At 44.5% G+C, this 22,181-nt stretch overlaps 1 protein-coding gene across 1 annotated transcript in view; it reads right to left on the reverse strand.

The window, feature by feature from the left end:
• ANO4 (anoctamin 4) overlaps positions 1-1,077 on the reverse strand; it is a 412,900-nt gene extending 411,823 nt beyond the window's left edge. Inside the window, exon 1 of the mRNA XM_069764297.1 lies at positions 390-1,077. Coding sequence (XP_069620398.1) covers positions 390-618 — 229 coding nt within the window. The 5' untranslated portion in view covers positions 619-1,077. The remainder of the gene's footprint in view (positions 1-389) is intronic.
• Between the last annotated feature and the right edge of the window lie 21,104 nt (positions 1,078-22,181).

Below are 22,181 nucleotides of genomic sequence, written 5' to 3' on the forward strand. Positions count from 1 at the left end.
ATCCACACGTTGAAATGGCTGTTCATTCCAAAGTTATTACTTAATCAGCACGTTCCAGAAAATGGATTACCATCGTCATGTCTACAAGATGGCTCAAACTTTCACAATCCATATTTGCAACAGTATTGTCATTACGTTGCTGTATTCCAACCGCCTCATTCTGGGATTGTAGCATACTGTAGACGGACCCGCACAGGATGCAAAGGTTTATAAGTGTTCAGCGCAAACCGTGGCCAAGTGTAACTTTAAGATCCTTAGCAGATTTCCCCTGCTAATAACAATCTGCTCAATATGACCTAAAAACCTCCCGCTGCAGAAACGCAGGATTTACAGAATAGGTAACAAGACCATCTTTCCATCATAATACAGTGGAATGAAATGACATTTACCATATCCAGTGAGGGGAGACCCCCTGCCTCTGCTGTAGGTCCTCGCTGGGCTGGCTGGCATAGATACCGCTGTTTCTGGACGGCAGGAGTTGGAATTAATATCCCCGGCATCACCTAATGAATTCTTTGTATCGATGGACTTGTAGTGTCTGAGCTCCAAAGCCCCTCCACCGATCTCATGCAGCGGGCTGCATTTAGCTCTTAGCTTTCTCTTGTGCGAGCTCTGCATGACTGCCACATGCTGCCAGACCTAGTGACACTTTACCAGGACAAGTTCCCTCCGGACAGGGACTTCGTTATCGTAAGTGCTCCCCAGGCCACAGAACAGTACATGATTATTCTTCCTCCGATATAAAATTGGGTACGCTGCCAGGGTAGAAGCCTTCTGCACTGGATCACATTTCGTTTCCTTGCTGCCTTTGTACAGTTTTACTCTCCCAAATGAAATTTACAGTCCAAATTCCACAATGACAATTCCCTTGGCGTTGAAAAATGTCCTTCTCTAGGATGAATAATTCCTTAACTGCAAAAATCGTTGTTAATAGAACAAATTCCTTATTTCATCCAAGATCCTGATGCTGAGAAGTTGTGAGTTCTCTGTCTCTCGAGCTGGTGCACACGATCCAGGGTGGGAAGAACAGAAATGGGTGGTGTTTATTTCACACGGCGGAGGTGCTCTCTGCTGGTGCTGACCGTGCGGGGAGGATTTAGCATTCATGGACATAAATGAGAAAAGTAGATTAACATGATTTGATTCTATAAATAGTTCTTGTAATGTAAGTATGTAGATATGTATAGATATTGCCTCTGTAGCAGTAGTATTCATGTAGATATCTGTATCCCTGCAATGATGTCTAGCTATCACGGTGGAATGAGTTGCTTGGTAAAACAGTTTCTCTATAGTCAAGTTGGCGAAACCCCCTAAAAGCTTGAACACAGTGGACACAGGGGCAGTACAACATTGTTAGGGGCGCAAAATTCAAAAGAAATAAACAATAGCAGTGGTGTCACTTGTGACAAAGTTCTGTGGAAATGCACAAGCCCCAGACTTCTGGTCAGGGTGAGCACATTGACCGGTGTTGTTGGTGTACCTGTAAGAGAGTACGGAGGCTAGTTCATGCCCCATGTCTCTGCAAGGAGGGTATATCTGATATGTGATACTGTGGTATGCCATGTAGATTTGATATGTTTTATAACGCTGTCATAATATGTAATGCAATGTATAGATGTTAATGTGTCCAGTAGATATAGGGAAAGAGTAGGATTTAGCCCACTTGGGGGGGCACAATAGAGCAAGATAGGAATAAGTTAGACCAATAAGATTTAGCTAGGTAGGAGGGGCCAACTGGAGTAGTTGAGGAGCTACCTGGAGTTAGTCAGTAGGGGCTGAAAGCCTGGACAGGACAGTTGAGTCCTGCAACATTTAAGTGGAAGAGCTCAGTTGTCCAGCGCTTATGAGCTGACAGTCACACAGTGGTGGAGGAATACAGGGCAGCATCAAAATGGTACTAGCTAATTTCATGGGAACTACCCTAAACGTCTGGTGTGAAACGGATGAGGAACTCCTGAAGTGAGTTAGTCTGACCAGTAAGGAAGCTGCGGTACTGAAGTTGATGGTACGACCCTGTGACATTCCTGGAGAAGTGAGGGACAGTACAGAGAATGGAATGCTGATGTACTGCAAGGAACCTTGTGCTGTTTCTGTGACTGAACTGGACGGACTGAGTAAAGTTGTTGATGTACTAGTAAGTGGACCACCAAATGCACCACTGAAGGGACAATGTGTTTATGTGACAGAGGGCCAGAGTGTGACAGTGCAGCCACTGACAGCCCAGACTACCCCCCTGGTCTCCATTACATACCAGGCAGGCAGGCATGTGGAAAGCGAGGATTTGGCACAAGCAGGAACTTCAGGACCAGTAGAACAGATGAAGTGGAGCTAGGCAAGGCTGAATGCAACGTGAACAGCAGACGTTTGCTGGAACTGATGAATAAATGCAGAGGTGGCAGTGCTACCTGCTGAGCTGTCTGTATGCAGTATCAGAGTTGGAACACAAACAGTGGAGCACAGCAAATACAGGACATTGGAGGTCTAGGGAGATGATCTCTTGTAAGCATGCTAGGCCACTTGTAAAACTCATCGTGGAGCACAGCAGAGGACAATGACAATAGGGGAAGGTAGCAAAGCCCTGCTGAGCAGAGGCAAGGGAGCAACACTGGGTCTTTGTGCAAGCAGCACTTTGTACTGTATTGTTGTCAACTTGATAGTTGGACTCTGGAGCCGTAGGCTGACTTCATCTTGTAGGCTCATTTAGGCCTGCGGCATATATGAAGTTGGCATGCTGGCACAATGGCATCAGTGCATTGCACCGCATGTGCTGGGCAACTGAGCACAAGGGAGAAGAGGACTCAGGCACTTTGATTAGGTGGGTACAAAAAGTACAGTATATCTTAATAGAGAAGCACAGAGGTGGTGCATATTTGCTCTGCTGACACCATTATGGTCTATGGCCCCATCAGCGTATACGTCCAAATCCCATTTTGTGGAAGGGTTTAGTGCAAACCCCGAGGGGACCCACGAACATAAAGAAAAGCACAATGTGAAAGCACCCTTAGTGGTCACAGTGAAAGTTACGGGATATTGGTATTTTTTGTAATATATATTTTCCTCAACATTGAAATTTCAACATCAAGAAGTAAATATCGTGGAATTATGGAAATCACAGGATTGATAGACATGTTAATGATATGCAAATGATGAAAAACATGGAAACAAAATTTTCAAAACACCTCGATTTATTCAATATCGAGTATGAGTGCCACGCGCGGACATAAATTCACTTACATATGTTGTCTGCTATAGATGAGGTTGTCTGAGGAATGTTCTGCCATACTAACTGCACTTGGGAACGCAAATTAATAATATCTGCTGCTAGCAGCTCCCTTTGCAATTTCCAACCAATAATGTCCCATATGTGATCAATGGTTGAAAAAGAAAAAAAGTGGGCACCACCCAAAAATTGCAAGAGAAAGGGATAAGCCTTATGCATACAAAAGTTATCATGAAAAATGAGAGAAAAGGGGTATGCAAAAAACAAGCAATCACCAAAAAGTATAAATACAGGGTGGGCCATGTATATGGTGTGGGTATACGCTACCTGAGTGTGTTGGGGGACCCTCGCTTGGCATAGGACTCAAGCACTCAGGCACGGTACCTCACATTAATCTGGTCCAATCCGGTTTATTAAACTTCATAAACCACATGACATACAGTCTATTTCATTATGTCCATGAACTGATCACGACCACCAGTCTGTTCATGCAGCAGATAAACTTCTCTGCTGTATAATATAATCCCCTTGTCCGGGGTTACCTTAGAGGAGTTCCACTCCTCTCACTGACTGCACGTCAGTCCCAGGTCCTCAACACAGACTGTCCAGGTCCACGGTCTCTAGGTGCTTCCAGGACGACTCCACTCCCAGGAGTTTCCAACACCGACTGTCCAAGACCTACAGCACACAGGCCACTCTGCAGTGTCCAGCCAGGACACATGGAAGTCTGTCCCCACCTGCAGGCTCCCAAACACTCACTCTCCATGTGCTACACACACCTCCTTTACGTAGGTGTAACCACACCCAGGTACCTGTCACATGGCAAGTCGGGTGAGTGTTGTGAAGAGCAGAACAAAAATGATTACCTCAATGAACAAAAATAAAAAAAAAGAATTTGTGATAAATATTGACCTGTTCATTCAAAGACATTTTAGCTATAGTATGAAATCCTGTTTTTCTTGTCTGTGGAATTGCCTTTGTACTGTTTGTTGTGAAACTGCCGCCCACGAAACTGTTTTCTTATCTTTTCTTTCTTTCCTGTTTTGTCTCTTTGTTTAAACATGCAAAACTTGTATAACCACTAAACCTACTGAAACAGCTATATAAAGAAGGGATAGCACATTGAAGGCAGGCGTGCTTCAGAGAGACTTCCCAGTGATACACTATACAAGACGTGTCTTGGGTATTATTTCTGGTGATTCACCACTTCCAAAGGCTGCTCCGACTGAGTGTGATCCCGACATTTCCTGGCGCCTGAACAGGGACCCGAGGTCTGTGTATTCCTTCAAGAACACCGGCAGAATACGAACGAAAAGAGAATCTGGGATAATGGACGGCAGATGAACAAAAACCTGGCCAGGTAAGAGACACTGTTAGATCTCTTATATCTGCCCTGCACTGTCCGTAAGATTTTCTGTGTCGTGTTCTTTAGCGGGTAGTTCTAGTAGAGGAGGATACCTATAGCTCGGGTTCTTGAACTATTTAGGAATTGATCACCTCACGGAGTACGGCATTGAATGAGAGTGAATGTGAATAGAAGGTGTGTGGAAGTTGGGAATAGCCCTATAAGCCGCCCAGGGGGTTGAAACAGAAGAAGTGACTGTCCCACTGGGCAACGTGGTTGCGTCCTTTCGGGGAGACCTCCGCGCCTATGTTCAATCTCTGATCCTGTCTTTGACAAAAACCTGGTGACGGATAAGTGTATGATAGTATGAGCCCAGGACAGATAAATTAGCCTGGGACAAGAATACGTTGTGTATGATAGTATGAGCCCAGGACAGATAAATTAGCCTGGGACAAGATACGTTGTATGTTCTTTTTCTGTCTGGTTGCATTTGTGTTGTTTGCTATAGGTGTAGGAATCAGGATTTTCTTACATCAACACAGTTTAAACATCCTAGCTCCTTAGGAAGAAGGTAACGAGGTATTCTCATACCCAAACGCCACCTAGGGCAAGAAAAAGACATCCTAGCTCCTTAGGAAGAAGGTAACGAGGTATTCTCATACCCAAACGCCACCTAGGGCAAGAAAGCTCAGGATAAGAAAATGGGGAATAAGCAAACAAAGTCGGAACCAGAAGAATTAGATATCTAAACTATCATAAAGGAGAGAAGTGGTGAAGATGCCACTAAGGGGCTGAAAAAGATTTTTAGTAAGTTTGGAGTTACTAGGGTAGAAGCTTTTAGTAGAAAACTATGGGAAGGAATTCAGGAAAGGAAAAAAAGGCATAATCAGAGACAAGAAATGGATAGATCAGATCCAAGCATTGATTGATGTCTCTAGGGTAGCAGAAAATGAGGGATGGACATATAATCAACAGAGTAAAAAGTGGTGTATTAGACCCACAGGCTGTGGAGAAAAACAAAATGTGGAATCTAAAAATAAACCACCCCCATACCTTAACCCACATGCCCCATCTTTTCTCCAAACACCACCTCAAAGTTTAGCCGGACCAGGAGGATGGGTATGTCCGCACTGTGGACAACAAAATCCAGACTGGAGAAATGATTGCCTAGCCTGTGGTACACCTAGACATGGCGCTGTACTTGCCCCTGTTAGGGTAGTACCAAGACCCTTTAGGGAACCTGGTGCTGACGGAGTAATGGGAACTAGATATCACCAAACTCGACAATATTTCCCTTGGTCCCCCGCTGAAGGCATGTCTCTCTTGCATAACGCACCAGATCCCACCCAGTGTCCAGTTAGATTTGCACAATATATACAGCAAATTATGCAGACTCACGCTGGAGTTTGGGCAGATGGAGAAGAATTATGTAGAATGAAAATGACTCCTGGACTCTTCCAGGAGCTATTAGCGAATCTACAGGTACATAGGCCCCAAGCAGGAGATGGTGCCTTACAAACGATAGAATCAGGTACACAATTTGTAGATCACTTAATGGTTTTCATGAGGGAGAGACAGAGGCAGAGAGGAACAACGGGAGTGGTGGCTCAGAAATCTGGACAATCAGTAGACGAATATTATCTAAGTGTAGAAAATAATTTCAGAGATGAAGGCATGGATCTAACCGCTCCAGGAATGATGAGGTTAGTTACAAAAACCTTTATAGATGGATTGTCTCCAAAAGTGAAGGAAAAGCTTAAGGCCGCAACCCCTGATTGGAGAACCTTGGAAGACCCACACCTGGCTAGACAGAAAGCTGTAGGGATAGAAATGGACTTAAGAGAAAATTCTAAGCCAGTAAGAATTGCACAGGCTAATACTGGCTCTGCTAATCAAAAGTTTGCTTGTCATTACTGTAAGAAGCCAGGACATTTCCAAAGGGAATGTAGGAAGAGAAAAGCAGATATAGATTCAGGAACCTTTGTACCCAAAAATAGGATAAATAACCCAGTGCCTGATCAAACAGACAGCTCAGAATGACTGAAAGTTATGCAGGTCTCTCTTCCTTCTAGAAGACCAATAATACAAGTTGAAGTTGAGGGTAAAAATGTACCTTTTCTGATAGATACGGGAGCAACATCCTCCATTTTAAATCAGGACTTTTTACCATATCCTGACAATATATCCTCAAAGGTTACATATGCAGAAGGGTATGATGGTAAAATTCAGGCGTTGCCCTTTACAAAACCTTTAAATGTGAGCTTTGGCCCTAAAACTTTTGTATCCAAATTTTTATTTGCTAAAGGTGCACCTACCTGCTTGTTGGGTACTGATGTCTTAAGTAAAATGCATGCAAACATCCATTTTAGAGAAGATGGCACAGTTATGCTGACCATCCCTGAAGATGCAGAAACTCTGGAACCATATGTTAGAATACAGGCAATGGAGGATTTTCCCGAAATTTACACTCAACAAGCAAAAATTGACTTGTCTCGGGTTCCTGACAGCCTATGGGCAAAAGGAGACACTGATGTAGGATTTTTATCAGTAGCTCCTATACTGTTAGAAACTGCCCCGGGAACCATATTACCTCAGCTTAGGCAATACCCCATCAGCGCCCAGCAAGAACAGGCGATTTCTCAACAAATTCAGGATTATGTGTTACAAGGTGTTTTGGTAGAAATCAGGTCACCCGCCAATACACCCTTATATCCTGTTAAAAAGAAAGTGTCCTCCAAAGAAATTATGGTGAAATATCGCATGGTGCACGACTTACGGGAAATCAATAAGGTTTTGGCACCGGTCACCCCTGTGGTACCGAATCCTCATACCTTACTGTCTCAAATTCCCAGCACTGCTGCATATTTTACGGTAATTGACTTATCAAACGCATTTTTTTTCTGTGCCACTACATAAGAACTGTTGGCATTTGTTTGCCTTTACATTCAAGGGTAAACAATTAGCATGGACAAGATTGCCACAAGGTATGGTACACTCACCAACTTTGTACTCTGAAGCAATGCAGACCGTGCTAAAAAATTTCATCCCAGAACCAGGAGTAGTCATTCTACAGTATGTAGATGACTTACTTATTTGTTGCCCTGATGAACAGACGGCAGTTACCTCAACTGTTAATTTCTTAATTTTCCTAGCGCAAGAAGGCTGTAAAGTAAATAGACAGAAACTCCAGGCTTGTCAACAAACAGTCGTGTTTTTAGGTCACTGCATATCACAGGGCATCAGACACCTCACACCTCAACGTACGGAAGCCATACGTAACATGCTTGAACCCAGGAATCACAAACAGCTGCGTGCTTTCCTAGGTATTGTTTCACACTGTAGACAGTGGATCATACATGCAAGTCAACTCATGCAGCCTTTATATGACTGTATTGCCAACACACCATATTCACTCAGTGAAGAGGCTAAACAGTCATTTTCCTCTTTGAAAACAGCACTGGTATCAGCTCCGGCTTTGGGACTCCCAGACTACACTAAACCTTTTCAATTGATGGCAGCTGAGATATCCTCACATGCTACAGGGGTGCTCACACAAAAACATGGAAACAAACAGAGACCTGTGGCATACATATCAGCTCATCTGGACCCTGTAGCTAGAGCCGCACCTTCTTGTGTAAGAGTAGTAGCCGCAATTTCACTGTTATTAGATAAAGCTTCTGAGATTGTTCTTGATCACCCACTTCTAGTTCAGACCACTCATGATGTACATGGCATTCTTAACCAGGTCCAACCTAAACATATTTCAATGGCCAGACACCTCCGTCTCCAATGTTCCCTACTACTGCCGCCCAACATTTCCTTTGCCAGGATTCAGACTCTTAATCTCGCGTCTTTGCTCCCTTTAGAGTCTGAGGGGGGTACCATACCTAAGGAAACTGCACTCTCCAACTCCTTTGACCCATCAAAGTCAATGCATGATTGTGTACAATTAATGGAACAAGAGACTCAGGGCTTATGTAATGTACGTGACAAGCCACTCTGTAATGCCACATTTGAACTTTTCATAGATGGCAGTAGATATGCAGATATGAATGGACAATTTCATACAGGTTATGCGGTAGTAACTCAGCATGAAGTGCTGAAAGCAGAACCTCTCCCTGCTAATCAGTCTGCACAAGAAGCAGAACTTACGGCATTAGTTGAAGCTCTAAAAATAGCCAAAGATCAGACAGCAAACATATACACTGATTCTAGATATGCACATGGCATTATTTTCGATTTTGGCGTAATATGGAGAGCCAGAGGTTATATGACTGCTTCAGGCCAACCTGTTAAACATGCCTCCCTCATTAGACAGATTCTGGAGGCAGCACAATAAACTAAAGAAATAGCGGTGATAAAGGTAGCTGCACATGTGAGACTCGACACCGAGGAAGCCAGGGGTAACGATAAAGCCGATAAGGCAGCAAAACAGGCAGCACGTAAACCCTTACATCATGCCCACACACTAGATAGCTCTGAAGATGATGAGGAAAGATTGAAGGAAGCTCAGAAACAGGTAGACGACGAAGAACGAGGGCAGTGGCAGAAAAAAGGGGCAGAAGATCAGCAAGGATTATGGAAAAAAGGAACTTTGTTGTGTTTACCCAGAGCCTGGTACCCCGCAGTGGCAAGTGACCTCCACCTACCCACGCATGTGTCGGCAAATGGTATGACGCTCAAGGTAAAAGAAAGGTGGTTGGCTCCAGGCTTTGGTAATTTTGCTCGGAACATGTGTGCTGCATGCGCTATATGCCTGGCACACAATCCAGGTCAGGCCATTAAAACCCCAACCAAGCATCATGTAAGACCACTGTATCCCTTTCAAAGACTCCAGATCGACTACATCCAACTTCCTAGGTACAATGGATACGAATATGTGCTTGTGTGTGTGGACATGTTCTCAGGGTGGCCAGAGGCTTATCCAGTTCGTAAAGCCTCAGCAAAAACTACTGCCATTAAAATAGCACATGAACTGATACCCCGTTACGGCATGCCTGAGGTGATCGAGTCAGATAGGGGTACCCATTTTACTGGGGAAATATTCCAGAATGTTATGAAAATGTTGGGAGTAGAAAACCAGTTTCACACTCCATATCATCCACAGAGTTCAGGTAAAGTGGAAAGATTAAATGGAACAATAAAATTAAAAATCCAGAAGGCCATGGCAGAAACAGGAAAGCCTTGGACCGAGTGTCTACCACTTGCCCTGTATTCCATCCGAAACACCCCAAGGGGGAAGGCTAAGCTGTCACCACATGAGATTCTTTTTGGTAGAGCAGCAAATTTGGGTTGTTATTTTCCACAACAACTGATGTTGAATACTGAGACTTTAACTGCTTATGTACAAGAATTACAAAAACGTTTAACTAAAGTGCATTCGCAAGTTTTTGCTTCCCTTCCAGATCCAGAAAATCTCGAAGGAGGCCACAAGTTGGAACCTGGTGATCAAGTCTACGTGAAAAGACACACCAGAAAGACTCTGGAACCGAGATTTGACGGACCTTTCCAAGTCCTGTTAACAACTCCAACAGCAGTCAAGCTTGAAGGAAAGGCATCATGGATACATGCAAGCCATTGCAAAAAAGCAGTATAAGACTCATGATATTGATGTTAATAATGTTAACCTCAACGGAGGCATGGAAAGGCTGAATTCTCTAGCCCCTTTGAACAATAGATTCGTACAACATCATAGAAAATTAGTGCATGACTTGTTAAATAATACGCAACCCCTGGCAGATTGTTGGATCTGTACCCATTCACCAGTATCAGCCACAAGTATACCTTTTCTTTTCTTAACCCGGCCAATTGGTTCAGAGGGATCGGTGGGTGGGTTACCGGGATTATGCAAAGCCTAATACATACAGTTATGGTTATTGTAATTATATATGTATTGGTCGAGGTTGTACTCAAGGGTATCTCGGTATGCACAAATAAATTTTGTGTAATGGATGCGAGAATATAAAGTTTTTTTTGTAATATCACAAAAAGAATGACTAAAATGATCGACAAGGTTTTGAATGGAATATGTCAAAGGGGGGATTGTGAAGAGCAGAACAAAAATGATTACCTCAATGAACAAAAATAAAAAAAAAGAATTTGTGATAAATATTGACCTGTTCATTCAAAGACATTTTAGCTATAGTATGAAATCCTGTTTTTCTTGTCTGTGGAATTGCCTTTGTACTGTTTGTTGTGAAACTGCCGCCCACGAAACTGTTTTCTTTTCTTTTCTTTCTTTCCTGTTTTGTCTCTTTGTTTAAACATGCAAAACTTGTATAACCACTAAACCTACTGAAACAGCTATATAAAGAAGGGATAGCACATTGAAGGCAGGCGTGCTTCAGAGAGACTTCCCAGTGATACACTATACAAGACGTGTCTTGTGTATTATTTCTGGTGATTCACCACTTCCAAAGGCTGCTCCGACTGAGTGTGATCCCGACAGTGTGACATCACCTCAGGTCCTTACACACAAAACCATCTTATGTGTTCAGACATGCCTCTTTGGGTGGGTTTGTAGGTGACTGGACCCACCCATCTCTGCGATACATACCGCCCATTAATCACACTGCCAGTAATTGTTTCATCACAATTATGTCTCCAAGTGCATCTTGAAGTGCACACACAGCACCCCCTGGCTGTGACATTGGTCACTGCACCACAATGGATACACGTAAATAAAATGGGAATGGTTGGATGGTGATATCAACTTCCTGTCTGTGGCACATTAGTATATGGGAGGGGGAAAACTTTTCAAGATTGTTGGTGACCATGGCGGCCATTTTGAAGTTGGCCATTTTGGATCCAACTTTATTTTTTCCAATGGGAAGAGGGTCATGTGACACATCAAACTTATTGAGAAATTCACAAGAAAAACAATTGTGTGCTTGGTTTTATTGTAACTTTATTATTTCATGAGTTATTCACAAGTTTGTCTTTGTTTACAGCCATTCACATGTCGCAGAGCTTAACACGTGAGGAGCGGATAGAAATTGTGTTGATGTCTGGTGAATGCAGTACTCGGGTCATTGCAGCAGATTTCAATGCAAGACAGCCTACGCAAGAAAACTGTCACCATTCCCATTTGATTTAGGTGTATCCATATAAATGGCCCACACAAAAAAGTTTTCCTCATCACTGAACATAATGTACTGTGTAAACTGAGGGTCCTGTTCCAATTTTTGTTTTGCCCATTCTGCAAATTCAGCGCGCCGATCTGAATATTAATTTCTCTTAAGTATCGGCACAAGTGACCGCTGCAGCAACAGGAAGCAGGCGGCTGACAGTGCGCGCTACTGAAGAGTAATGGATACTCACCGCGATCTCTGATGAACAGTCCCGGTGAGTATTCTGGCAGCTGTGCTCTGCTTGTGAGCAGCGCATGATGTCCCTGCCATGGGCTGCTTACAAGCATTAAGCAGCTGCTGACACCGGAGCAGGACGCTGCAACTGCGAGGGAGTGGAGGAAGGTAAGAGTAAAGGTTTGTTTTTTTAATGTTTTCTGATAGGGCCTTGGATACCAGGACTGGGATGGGCAGAGCAAAGTACTGCAGTGCGCAGGCACCGGGCCTCTCTGACCTTTCCGGCGCCTGCGCACTGCAGTACTTTGTTCTGCCCTCAACAGGGCCGTGGCTGAAGATCACAAGAGGACGTCTTGGAATGAAGATGGGAGGCGCCGCAGCGGACCAGAGACACCCATCCGACTGGACCAGCAGCGGGACCGCCCCTGGGTGAGTATAATCTAACGTCTTTTTCTCCTCTTTCAGGTAACATCGGGGGCTTATCTACAGCATTACCGAATGCTGTAGATAAGCCCCTGATGCCGGAGGGCTTACCTCACCCGCGATTTTCGGGGTGACAGGTTCCCTTTAAGGTCAATGTTTATGACTCCACCATAAGAAAGAGACTGGGCAAAAATGGCCTGCATGGCAGAGTTCCAAGACGATGACCACTGCAGAGCAATGAACATAAAGGCTCATCTCAGTTTTGCCAGAAAACATCTTCATGACTTTTTGGACAATACTCTGTGGACTGACGAGACAAAAGTTGAACTTTTTGTAAGGTGTATGTCCAATTAAATCTGGTGTAGAAGTAACACAGCATTTCAGAAAAAGAACATCTTATTGTTTAGCAACAAAACAGTAATATATAACAACGCAAAGATTATGCAATACGGTCTGTATGATTTCCAAATCATGGGACATGACACCCCTTTAAAAATATGTTAAAAGTAAAAACTTGATTATTTAAATATTACTTTATTTCCTCTTGTTTTCTTTAAATAAAAAAAAATACCAGTGGGTTCCTCCATTTAAATAACTAGAAGAAATATATTGTAGTAATTCTGGACAGCTGAACAAAAACACTTGCGTGAACCCCGCTCTCCTCTTTTTATTCTTCTGGAACATTTCTTCTGCACCTATCTGAGGAAACTAGATCAATAAAATCAATGCTTTAAAAAGCTTCGCTGTAAGTTCCAAAACTACAATAACTATAAACTGGCCTCTAAAAATTGTGAAACACTTTCATTTACAGCATTGGTTTCTGACAGAGAGGCAGCCAATAACTTAATATTTTATTGTTAGTGGAAAAATCTTAGATATCTCTGTTAAAGAGGTTCTCTGGGAAATAAAGAAAACTAATAAATGAAATAGAACAATACATAATTGTAGATAAATTGATAAATACCTTTAATAAGCTATTTACTCTTGTCTTGTTTATGGGGCAATTATTAGGGTTTTTAAAATGGCCACAGTCACATTACTGAACACAAAACCCAACTTGAACATAGGGTAGAATATATCTCCTGCTCTCCTCCATTTTCTGGCCGTTATCTCTAAGGAAAAATTGCAGCCTGATAGAGGTCTTCTGTAAGATATATATTTACTGGAAAATAAACCACGGAAAACCCTTCTTTTTTATCACTGGGTGCTGTTTCTCTCCAGTGTCAGTAAATAATGCTCTTAATTTTGTCTTCCTTTGGTAGCACAGTTTATGAAGTAGCTAGGTTATAGCAGCCATTTTAAAAGCTTTGAAGTTATTATTTAAGTCAACTAGATCAAACAAATCTATCTCTAAGGTCTCACCAGGTGAGGTGGGTCAGCTAAGCCTCTGGTCCGGATGAGCACATGGACCCTAGACATTCGTGCAGCTTCCAGAAGACACATGGAATAGTAGGAGCTAGGACGAACTGGAAGTGCAGCGCCCCAGAGTCCTGGTCATTGCAGTAATGTCGTTCTTGCACCAGGGGGAGCGATGTTGCGTCTGATGACACCAAAGGAGTTCACCCTGCCAGGTATCACAGCCACACACACACTTCACACGCTGGCCACCAGGGGGAGCAAAAGGTTCTATCTATTAGGCCACTCCTCACATTTGGGTAAAACTGGGGGTTGGTTAGGAAGTTAGGCAGTAAGAGAAAGGAGTAAGGAGAGGAGAGGAGAGGACAGCAGAGCTCCTGGCTGGGGACCGACGAGAAAAGGTCTCCAGGTCGAGCTGGCTGGGGTGATCCCTGGTCAGATCCAGACTGTAGTCTGAGGAGGAAGGAAAGAAGGACATGGAGCTGCGCCTGCAACCCATGCGGCAGCCTACTAAGTAAGGACACGAAAGGAAGTGTGCCGTAGTGAGTGAGCACAGAAGTCATAGCAACAGGAGTGAAACAACAGCGGGAGACCAGCTAGAAGCAGGCTGCCTCCCTCTGAACGTAGATCCGGTGGCCGGAACACCGAGGGAGTAATAGACTCTACGCTTTACTTCAGAGACCGGCAGGGCAGTCGATTCCAAGTTGGCTGTCCGACCTAAACACCTAAGCAGACAAGGTGGCAACGCGGAGGAGGGGCGACCCTAGGGTCCCTATAAAATATCCTCAGGCTACCACTGTCATACGGGTGATGTCCTATCCATCTGGGGGACAGAGAGAGAGAGTGAGGACCTTATGGTAGCTAATGCAAGTAGGGACCTACTACGTTACTGTGTGCAAAGGGAAGGCTACTGATTTCCACCTGGATAAGGGGACTCTGGAATTGCCATCAGACCGGCCGGACCCTGCTACCCTGTCATCCGGCACTCTGGACTGTGGATGCTGAAGCCTTCAGTAAAGGTAAAGAGACTGCACCTATTGTGTCCTCGTTATTTGCCGCGCCTTACATCATCCACCATCATCATCTACACTTCTGGGAAGCCCTGGGGATATACTTCACCTGTGGGAAGGTACACCATCTAGCTGTCATTCCATCACCCCAGCGGACCCCTAAGCAGCGTCAGTCACCCTGACCGAATACCACAGGTGGTGTCACAAACACTACCGTTATCTACAAACTCTACCCTTTAATTGGGCGCCCCTCATAGGGCCACGGTCCAGGTCGGGCCACCGTGACATCCCCGCCGAGGGAACTGAAGGACCCGGTACCGAGTACCCCATTGCCCTTATGTGTGGGGCGATCCAAATCTTGGCATCACGAACAGGATCTACTTAAGCCTGAGAATTCGGGTCATGTGTGCCTTAGAACTGTGCCAGAATCGTATTTGAACTGTTTGCGCTTAAAGACTGTGTATCTCCATTTACCGCCGAAAATTCCCGCCAAAATTGCTGCCATTACAGCGCCATGAGGAGCGCAGAAGAAGAGTGTGGGGTTGTGGGCGTGAACGATCTGAGAGGCGCGAAGAACATTGGCCGCCCAGTCTAAATATTTCTGTATCCTAAGGACGTGTCCGTCAGCAGCCGAGGTCCGCCTTCTACTTCTCTATGATGGGCGGGGACTGAAGAAACAAAACTATGACTCAGAAGGCATGGAGTTGGGGACCAGAGGGGACCTCCGAAAAAGAATGGCCCCGCACCGATCCCCGTCACCGGAGGATTACATCGGCATGCCACCGCTGGAGATAATAGACCCTTGGGAGCTGTCCACAGGAGTTCCGTTGCCTGCACCAGCTCTGGCACCAACCCCAGAAGAGTGGAGTGGCACCGAGGGAGTCACCGCAGGTACGGGTGTCAGGTGCTGTGGCTCTCAGGGAGATCGCCCTCGCTCCGCTCCTGAACTGCCCATGGTCGCGACCACTGGACCCCCCGCGTTCACGTTGCCAGACCCCAGACCACCAGGGGGGCACGACCTGGGACCCTTCCCATGGGGGGAGTACCGGATGCATTTGATTGCGGAGTACGCTCGAGAAGTGGAGCGGGAGGCTCGCGGTGAGCTACTGGATGGTTCTTTGCCGAAGTGGGGCGTTGTGATCGTCTACCAACCCCAGAGAGGAAAAGGTTTTGTACAGGAGATAGGTTCGTCGGTGAGGATCCACGTAACCTGGGAGGAGGTAGAGGCCTGCTTGTCTGGGAATAGTGGAGACCCCGTCCTGAAACCGGGAGATGCAGTAACCTACCGCCGGTACCAAAGGAGGAACGGCTGGTGGGCCCGGGATATACAAAGATGCACAGCTGTCTTAGCGGTCTCCAAGACCCTGGAGGAGGAACTCGCCGAGGAAGCCGCTGCAGCTGCCCATACCATCCCTGGCATCATTCACCGGACCACACAGACCTTTATAGCTGCGCACAACCTGGTTGTGCAGGAGGAACGGACTCATGAAGTACACCTGGCGCCGGAAGTAGACAGGGATGTGAGTCTTCCCGAGCAGCAGAGGCCTACCTGCCCTGTAAGGCCTAAGTGGAGACCACCAGAACTCGAGTAAACCTCAAAACCATGAAACTGTACATAGTTTAAAAACATTATTTTTTTGCTTTAAACCTGCCAAGGGTTAATTCTTAAAGGGATCCCTTCGTTTACTCGGGATCCCTATTTGTTCCAGTTTTGCACAAAGTTTATCATGTTTTTAAAGAACATTGGAATCATGGACGGTGAATGGTTCCCGAACTGTCCCCTGTAAATAGTTTGCACCTTCTTAAAGGTGCTCCCTACTGGTTTTACAAGCAAGAAGACTTTGCGAAGAAACTGTTCCTGATGATGACGTGAAAGTTTCTATGGTCTTAAAGTTTATTACTGACTTGTTGATTGTTTGCACTACCTCAGAAAAGACTAGTTTCTCTCTTAAAGGGAATGTTCGGTTGTTGCACCTTAATAATGTTTACGTAGCTGATAATATGTATCTAGATAGTGAGAGAAAGCTTGAAGAAAGATGCAGTAGGCCCGCGAGGGTAGACAGATAGTCCTGCATGTGAAGAAGAAAAATAAAGAAAATGTTAAATTGCACATTAAGGGTTAATGATAGTATACCCTTAGAGGTTAATTGCACTTAGTAGATAGAATACCTGTATGGGTAATTGTATGCTATAGTAAGTTAGTAATTGTTCTTTTTCTACTTTTGCCTTAAAGGGTAAAATGCACAATGTAAATATGTTCATGTTTGCAACGCTCAAGTGTTCTCACCTCCCATAAAGGGAAGCACTGTTAAATTTATTTGTTTAAAACCATTTCAAAATTTTACATGTCTTTTGCTAACCTGTAATTGTTGTGCTCCTTTCCAAGCCCGGGAGTGCTGGATTTAACGGGGGGGGGGGGGGGGAGTGCAGCGTCCCAGAGTCCTGGTCGTTGCAGTAATGTCGTTCTTCCACCAGGGGGAGCAATGTTACGCCTTATGGCACCAAAGGAGTTCACCCTGCCAGGTATCACAGCCACACACACACTTCACACGCCGGCAACCAGGGGGAGCAAAAGGTTCTATCTATAAGGCCACTCCTCACATTTGGGTAAAAATGGGGGTTGGTTAGGAAGTTAGGCAGTAAGAGAAAGGAGTAAGGAGAGGAGAGGAGAGCAGAGCTCCTGGCTGGGGACCGACGAGAAAAGGTCTCCAGGTCGAGCTGGCTGGGGTGATCCCTGGTCAGATCCAGACTGTAGTCTGAGGAGGAAGGAAAGAAGGACACGGCGCTGCGCCTGCAACCAATTCGGCAGCCTCCTAAGAAAGGACACAAAAGGAAGTGTGCCATAGTGAGTGAGCACAGAAGTCATAGCAACAGGAGTGAAACAACAGCGGAAGACCAGCTAGAAGCAGGCTGCCTCCCTCTGAGCGCAGATCCGGTGGACGGAACACCGAGGGAGTAATAGACTCTACACTTTACTTCAGAGACAAGCAGGGCAGTCGATTCCAAGTTGGCTGTCCGACCTAAACACCTAAGCAGACAAGGTGGCAACGCGGAGGAGGGGCGACCCTAGGGTCCCTATAAAATAGCCTCAGGCCACCACCGTCATACGGGTGATGTCCTATCCATCTGGGGGACAGAGAGAGAGAAATAACAAGAGTGAGGACCTTATGGTAGCTAATGCAAGTAGGGACCTACTAGGTTACTGTGCGCAAGGGGAAGGCTACTGATTTCCACCTGGATAAGGGGACTCTGGAATTGCCATCAGACCGGCCGGACCCTGCTACCCTGTCATCCGGCACTCTGGACTGTGGATGCTGAAGCCTTCAGTAAAGGTAAAGAGACTGCACCCATTGTGTCTTCATTATTTGCCGCGCCTTACATCATCCACCATCACCATCTACACTTCTGGGAAGCCCTGGGGATATACTTCACCTATGGGAAGGTACACCATCTAGCTGCCATTCCATCACCCCAGCGGACCCCTAAGCAGCGTCAGTCACCCTGACCGAATACCACAGGTGGCGTCACAAACACTACCGTTATCTACAAACTCTACCCTTTTATTGGGCGCCCCTCATAGGGCCACGGTCCGGGTCGGGCCACCGTGACATCCCCGCCGAGGGAACTGAAGGACCCGGTACTGAGTACCCCATTGCCCTTACGTGGGGGGCGATCCAAATCCTCAGGAGCAGACGACAGGTGTGAAATCCACTAGGAATGGATGCGAGTTGAAACACAGGAGAACAGATAATGGAGCAAGCCAAAGGAATGAACACTAGAGTCTCAATACCAAGACACAGTGTGTGTGTCAATGGGCCTTAAATAGGTCTAGGGAGATGATGTAATTGATTCACACCAGACAACCTGCAAAATCCGATTTTGAGCACAACAGAGGATCCTGGAGAAATGAGCGGAGCCCTTGGATACAGGTGTGTACAGGTGTGTAAGAGTACCCCCACTCTTAGGGCCCCTCTGAGAAGAGTCAGTGACAGCAGAAAGAGGATGCTTAGTATGATATCTTTTGAGCAGGATAGGAGCAGCTATGTCCTTTTTAGGCACCCAGAATCTTTCCTTAAGACCACGAGTCATTTGACAGTCCAGAACTTGATTAGTTTTATACTCCATAATTGGATCAGAAGGAGGAACTGTTTTGACTGTAGAGGAGGACCTGTTGAGAGCCAGAGGACTCCCTGCAGATGGAAGTTGGAAAATGAGGAGGTAGAAGCAAATACATTCAGGTTTAGTTAAGTCTTTCCTGCTGTTCTTTTTGACCCCATGTTTGAAGAAGACATCTATGGAGTCCTGATAGAAGGCAGGAATCAAAGCAAGGGATGTCGAGCAAGGTTTCTGAGAAGGTGGTTGAGGCAGATTTTTGAAGCAGTTTTGAAAACAAGATGATTCCCACTGAGCTATCTGGTCAGACGACCAAAGTGTATCAGAAAGTGACAAAACTAAAAAATGAAAAGCCCTCAAGGTGTAGATTGAATTGTAGAGAGGATCTGCAAGGAAGAATGGCAGAGGATCCCCAAATCCAGGTGTGAAAAACTTGTTGCATCATTCCCAAGAAGACTCATGGCTGTACTAGCTCAAAAGGGTGCTCAATATGGAGAAAAGGGTCTGAATACTTATGACCATGTGATATTTCTGTTTTTCTTTTTTATTAAATTTGCAAAAATTACTAAATTTCTGTTTTTGTTCAATCAAGATGGGGTGCAGAGTATACATTAATGTGAAAAAATGGATTTTTTTTGTATTTACCAAATGGCTGCAATGAAACAAAGAGTGAAAAATTTAAAGGAGTCTGAATACCTTCCGTACCCACGGTATATATTATTTATTTATTATGTATATTGCTGTCCCTAATTACACAGTTCCCTCTCTTGTTATGTACAGAACCGTCCCTTACATATCAGATTATATAGAGCCCTGTTTATTACATACTGTCCTCTCTTCTTAGATATATAATGCAATGACTGCTGATGGAACATGGGTAAGCTTCTTTTCTGATGGAGGAGCTAATGTACAGTACTGGTCTTCTGTTAAAATGCTGCTCCATCAGCAGTGATTTTACATCTAAAAAGAAAGGACTATCTTATAAAAGAGGCGCTGTGAATAACAAAAATAACATTATGTAAGAGACAGTGCTGTACATAACAGCAGAAGAAGCTATATAATAAGGGACGACACCATACATAACTAGAGAGGATGGTACGTAATAAGTGGTGGTGTTATATATAATAAAAGAGGAAATTATGTAACTAAGGAAGGCACTATACATAATAAGTGACTGTGCTATACATAATAAGTGAGTACACTATATACAAAACCACTGTGCTATATATAATAAGTGAGTACACTATATACTAAATGACTGCGCTATACATAATAAGTGAGCACACTATATACTAAGGGATTGTGCTATACATAATGAGTGAGTACACTATATACACCTGCAACCAGGCGCTACATTCATCTCTGATGTGATTTATACACACGGAATTTCCCATATGCCTCTTGAGGAACTATATCATGGGAGGGAAACGTGTCGAGGCTAATGCTATCAGGCTATAAGTGCAGATAAGTTTGCCAGTATTTACTGGATTTTATCACTATATATGTGGAAATATATTTTTCTGGGCATGGTGCAATAAGTGTTTATTTTCTATGGTTCCAGGAGGACATGTCGCAATACTTAAATATCTTGGATGTGCCTTATTGAGGTTCATATTAACATATTGCTTAACCTTAATTGATTATCTTTGAATGTGTTGTACCGCACTTTTTCTTATGATATGGTCTGACTGGAATTGAGGTTTGTAAAAATCACCCGTATCTTGTGGTCCCTCAGCCATTGTCTTTGGTAATGGCAATTTGTTATTGAATCAATAAGGGATCTATTAGGGCTACCAGGGATAGCCGCCGAGGAGCGGGGGTGCCATACTGCATCCAAGAGGGTGCCAACCTCCTCTGACAGGTAGGGTAAAAGGAGGGGTAATTAGGGTGAAAACATCTGTATATATCCCCACCCTTTCCTGTATAATTGTTTGGCTAGGTAAAATAGGTCTACATTTTGGAGTAGCTTGGTGTTGTTTTTAAGGTCTATAGTGTCAATGTTTGTTTTTTTTGAATATTTTGGATAATAAACTTGAATTTTTATGGTATTAGTTTTTCTAGTGAGCTTTTGTCGATTCTAATCCTAATGATCTAGAAATATGCTTTCTCTCTTTGAGTACACTATATACTAAGGGACTGTGCCATCTATATATATAATTGCCTAAGGGTTTTTCCGTCTGTCTGTCTGTCTGTCTGTCTGTCTGTCCTGGAAATCCCACGTCTCTGATTGGTCGAGGCCCGCCAGGCCTCGACCAATCAGCGATGGGCACAGCGACGGGCACAGCGACGATGATGTCATAAAGGACGTAGACATCCCGCGTCTGATTGGTCGAGGCCGCCAGGCCTCGACCAATTAGCAAAGGGCACAGCGACGATGATGTCATAATGGTTGCCATGGCGACGATGATGTCATAAAGGTTGCCTCGACCAATCAGCGACGGGCACAGTCTGCCTCGAATTCTGGAATCATCATTGGCCATATATTACAGGGACATGCATATTCTAGAATACCCGATGCGTTAGAATCGGGCCACAATCTAGTACATAATAAGTGAGAACACTATATACTACGAGTCTGTGCTATGCATAAGTGACTACACTATATAGTAAGGGACTGTGCTATACATAATAAGAGAGTACACTGTATACTAAGGGACTATGCTATACATAATGAGTGAGTACACTATATGCTAAGGGACAGTGTTATACATAAAAAAGGAAACTATGTAACTTAGGAAGGTGCTATATATAATAAGTGAATTCACCATATACTAAGGGACTGTGCTATACATAATGAGGCTGCATTCCTGTATCCATGTGCAGTGTCCTTGTGATGCCCGCTTTTACAGATGCATTGAGCATGTCCTATTCTGATCCTCAAAATTGGATCAGAACAGAACATTCTCTGACCCTCACGGATCTCATTCTCAGATCGGTGATTTTCACGGATGTGTGAATGGACCTATAAAACTCTACGAATCTGCGTGCCATCTGATAAAAAAATCTGGAAGCACATAGACATTTCACACAAATGTGAGAATCTACTATATAATTGTCTAAGGGTCATTTCCGTCTGTCTTTCTTTCTTTCTTTCTTTCTTTCTTTCTTTCTGTCATGGATATTCATTCACTGATTGGTCTCGGCAGCTGCCTGTCATGGCTGCCGTGACCAATCAGCGACGGGCACAGTCGGGAAGAAAATTGCCGCTCCTTACTCCCCGCAGTCAGTGCCTTTCGCCCGCATACTCCCCTCCGGTCACCACTACCACAGGGTTAATGCCGGTGGTAACGGACCGCATTATACCGCGGGTAACGCACTCCGTTACCGCCACTATTAACCCTGTGTGTGCCCAATTTTTTACTATTGACGCTGCCTATGCGGCATCAATAGTAAAAAATGTAATGTTAAAA

This window comes from Ranitomeya imitator, chromosome 4 (genome assembly GCF_032444005.1).
Source record: "Ranitomeya imitator isolate aRanImi1 chromosome 4, aRanImi1.pri, whole genome shotgun sequence".
NCBI classification, from domain to species: Eukaryota; Metazoa; Chordata; class Amphibia; order Anura; family Dendrobatidae; genus Ranitomeya; species Ranitomeya imitator.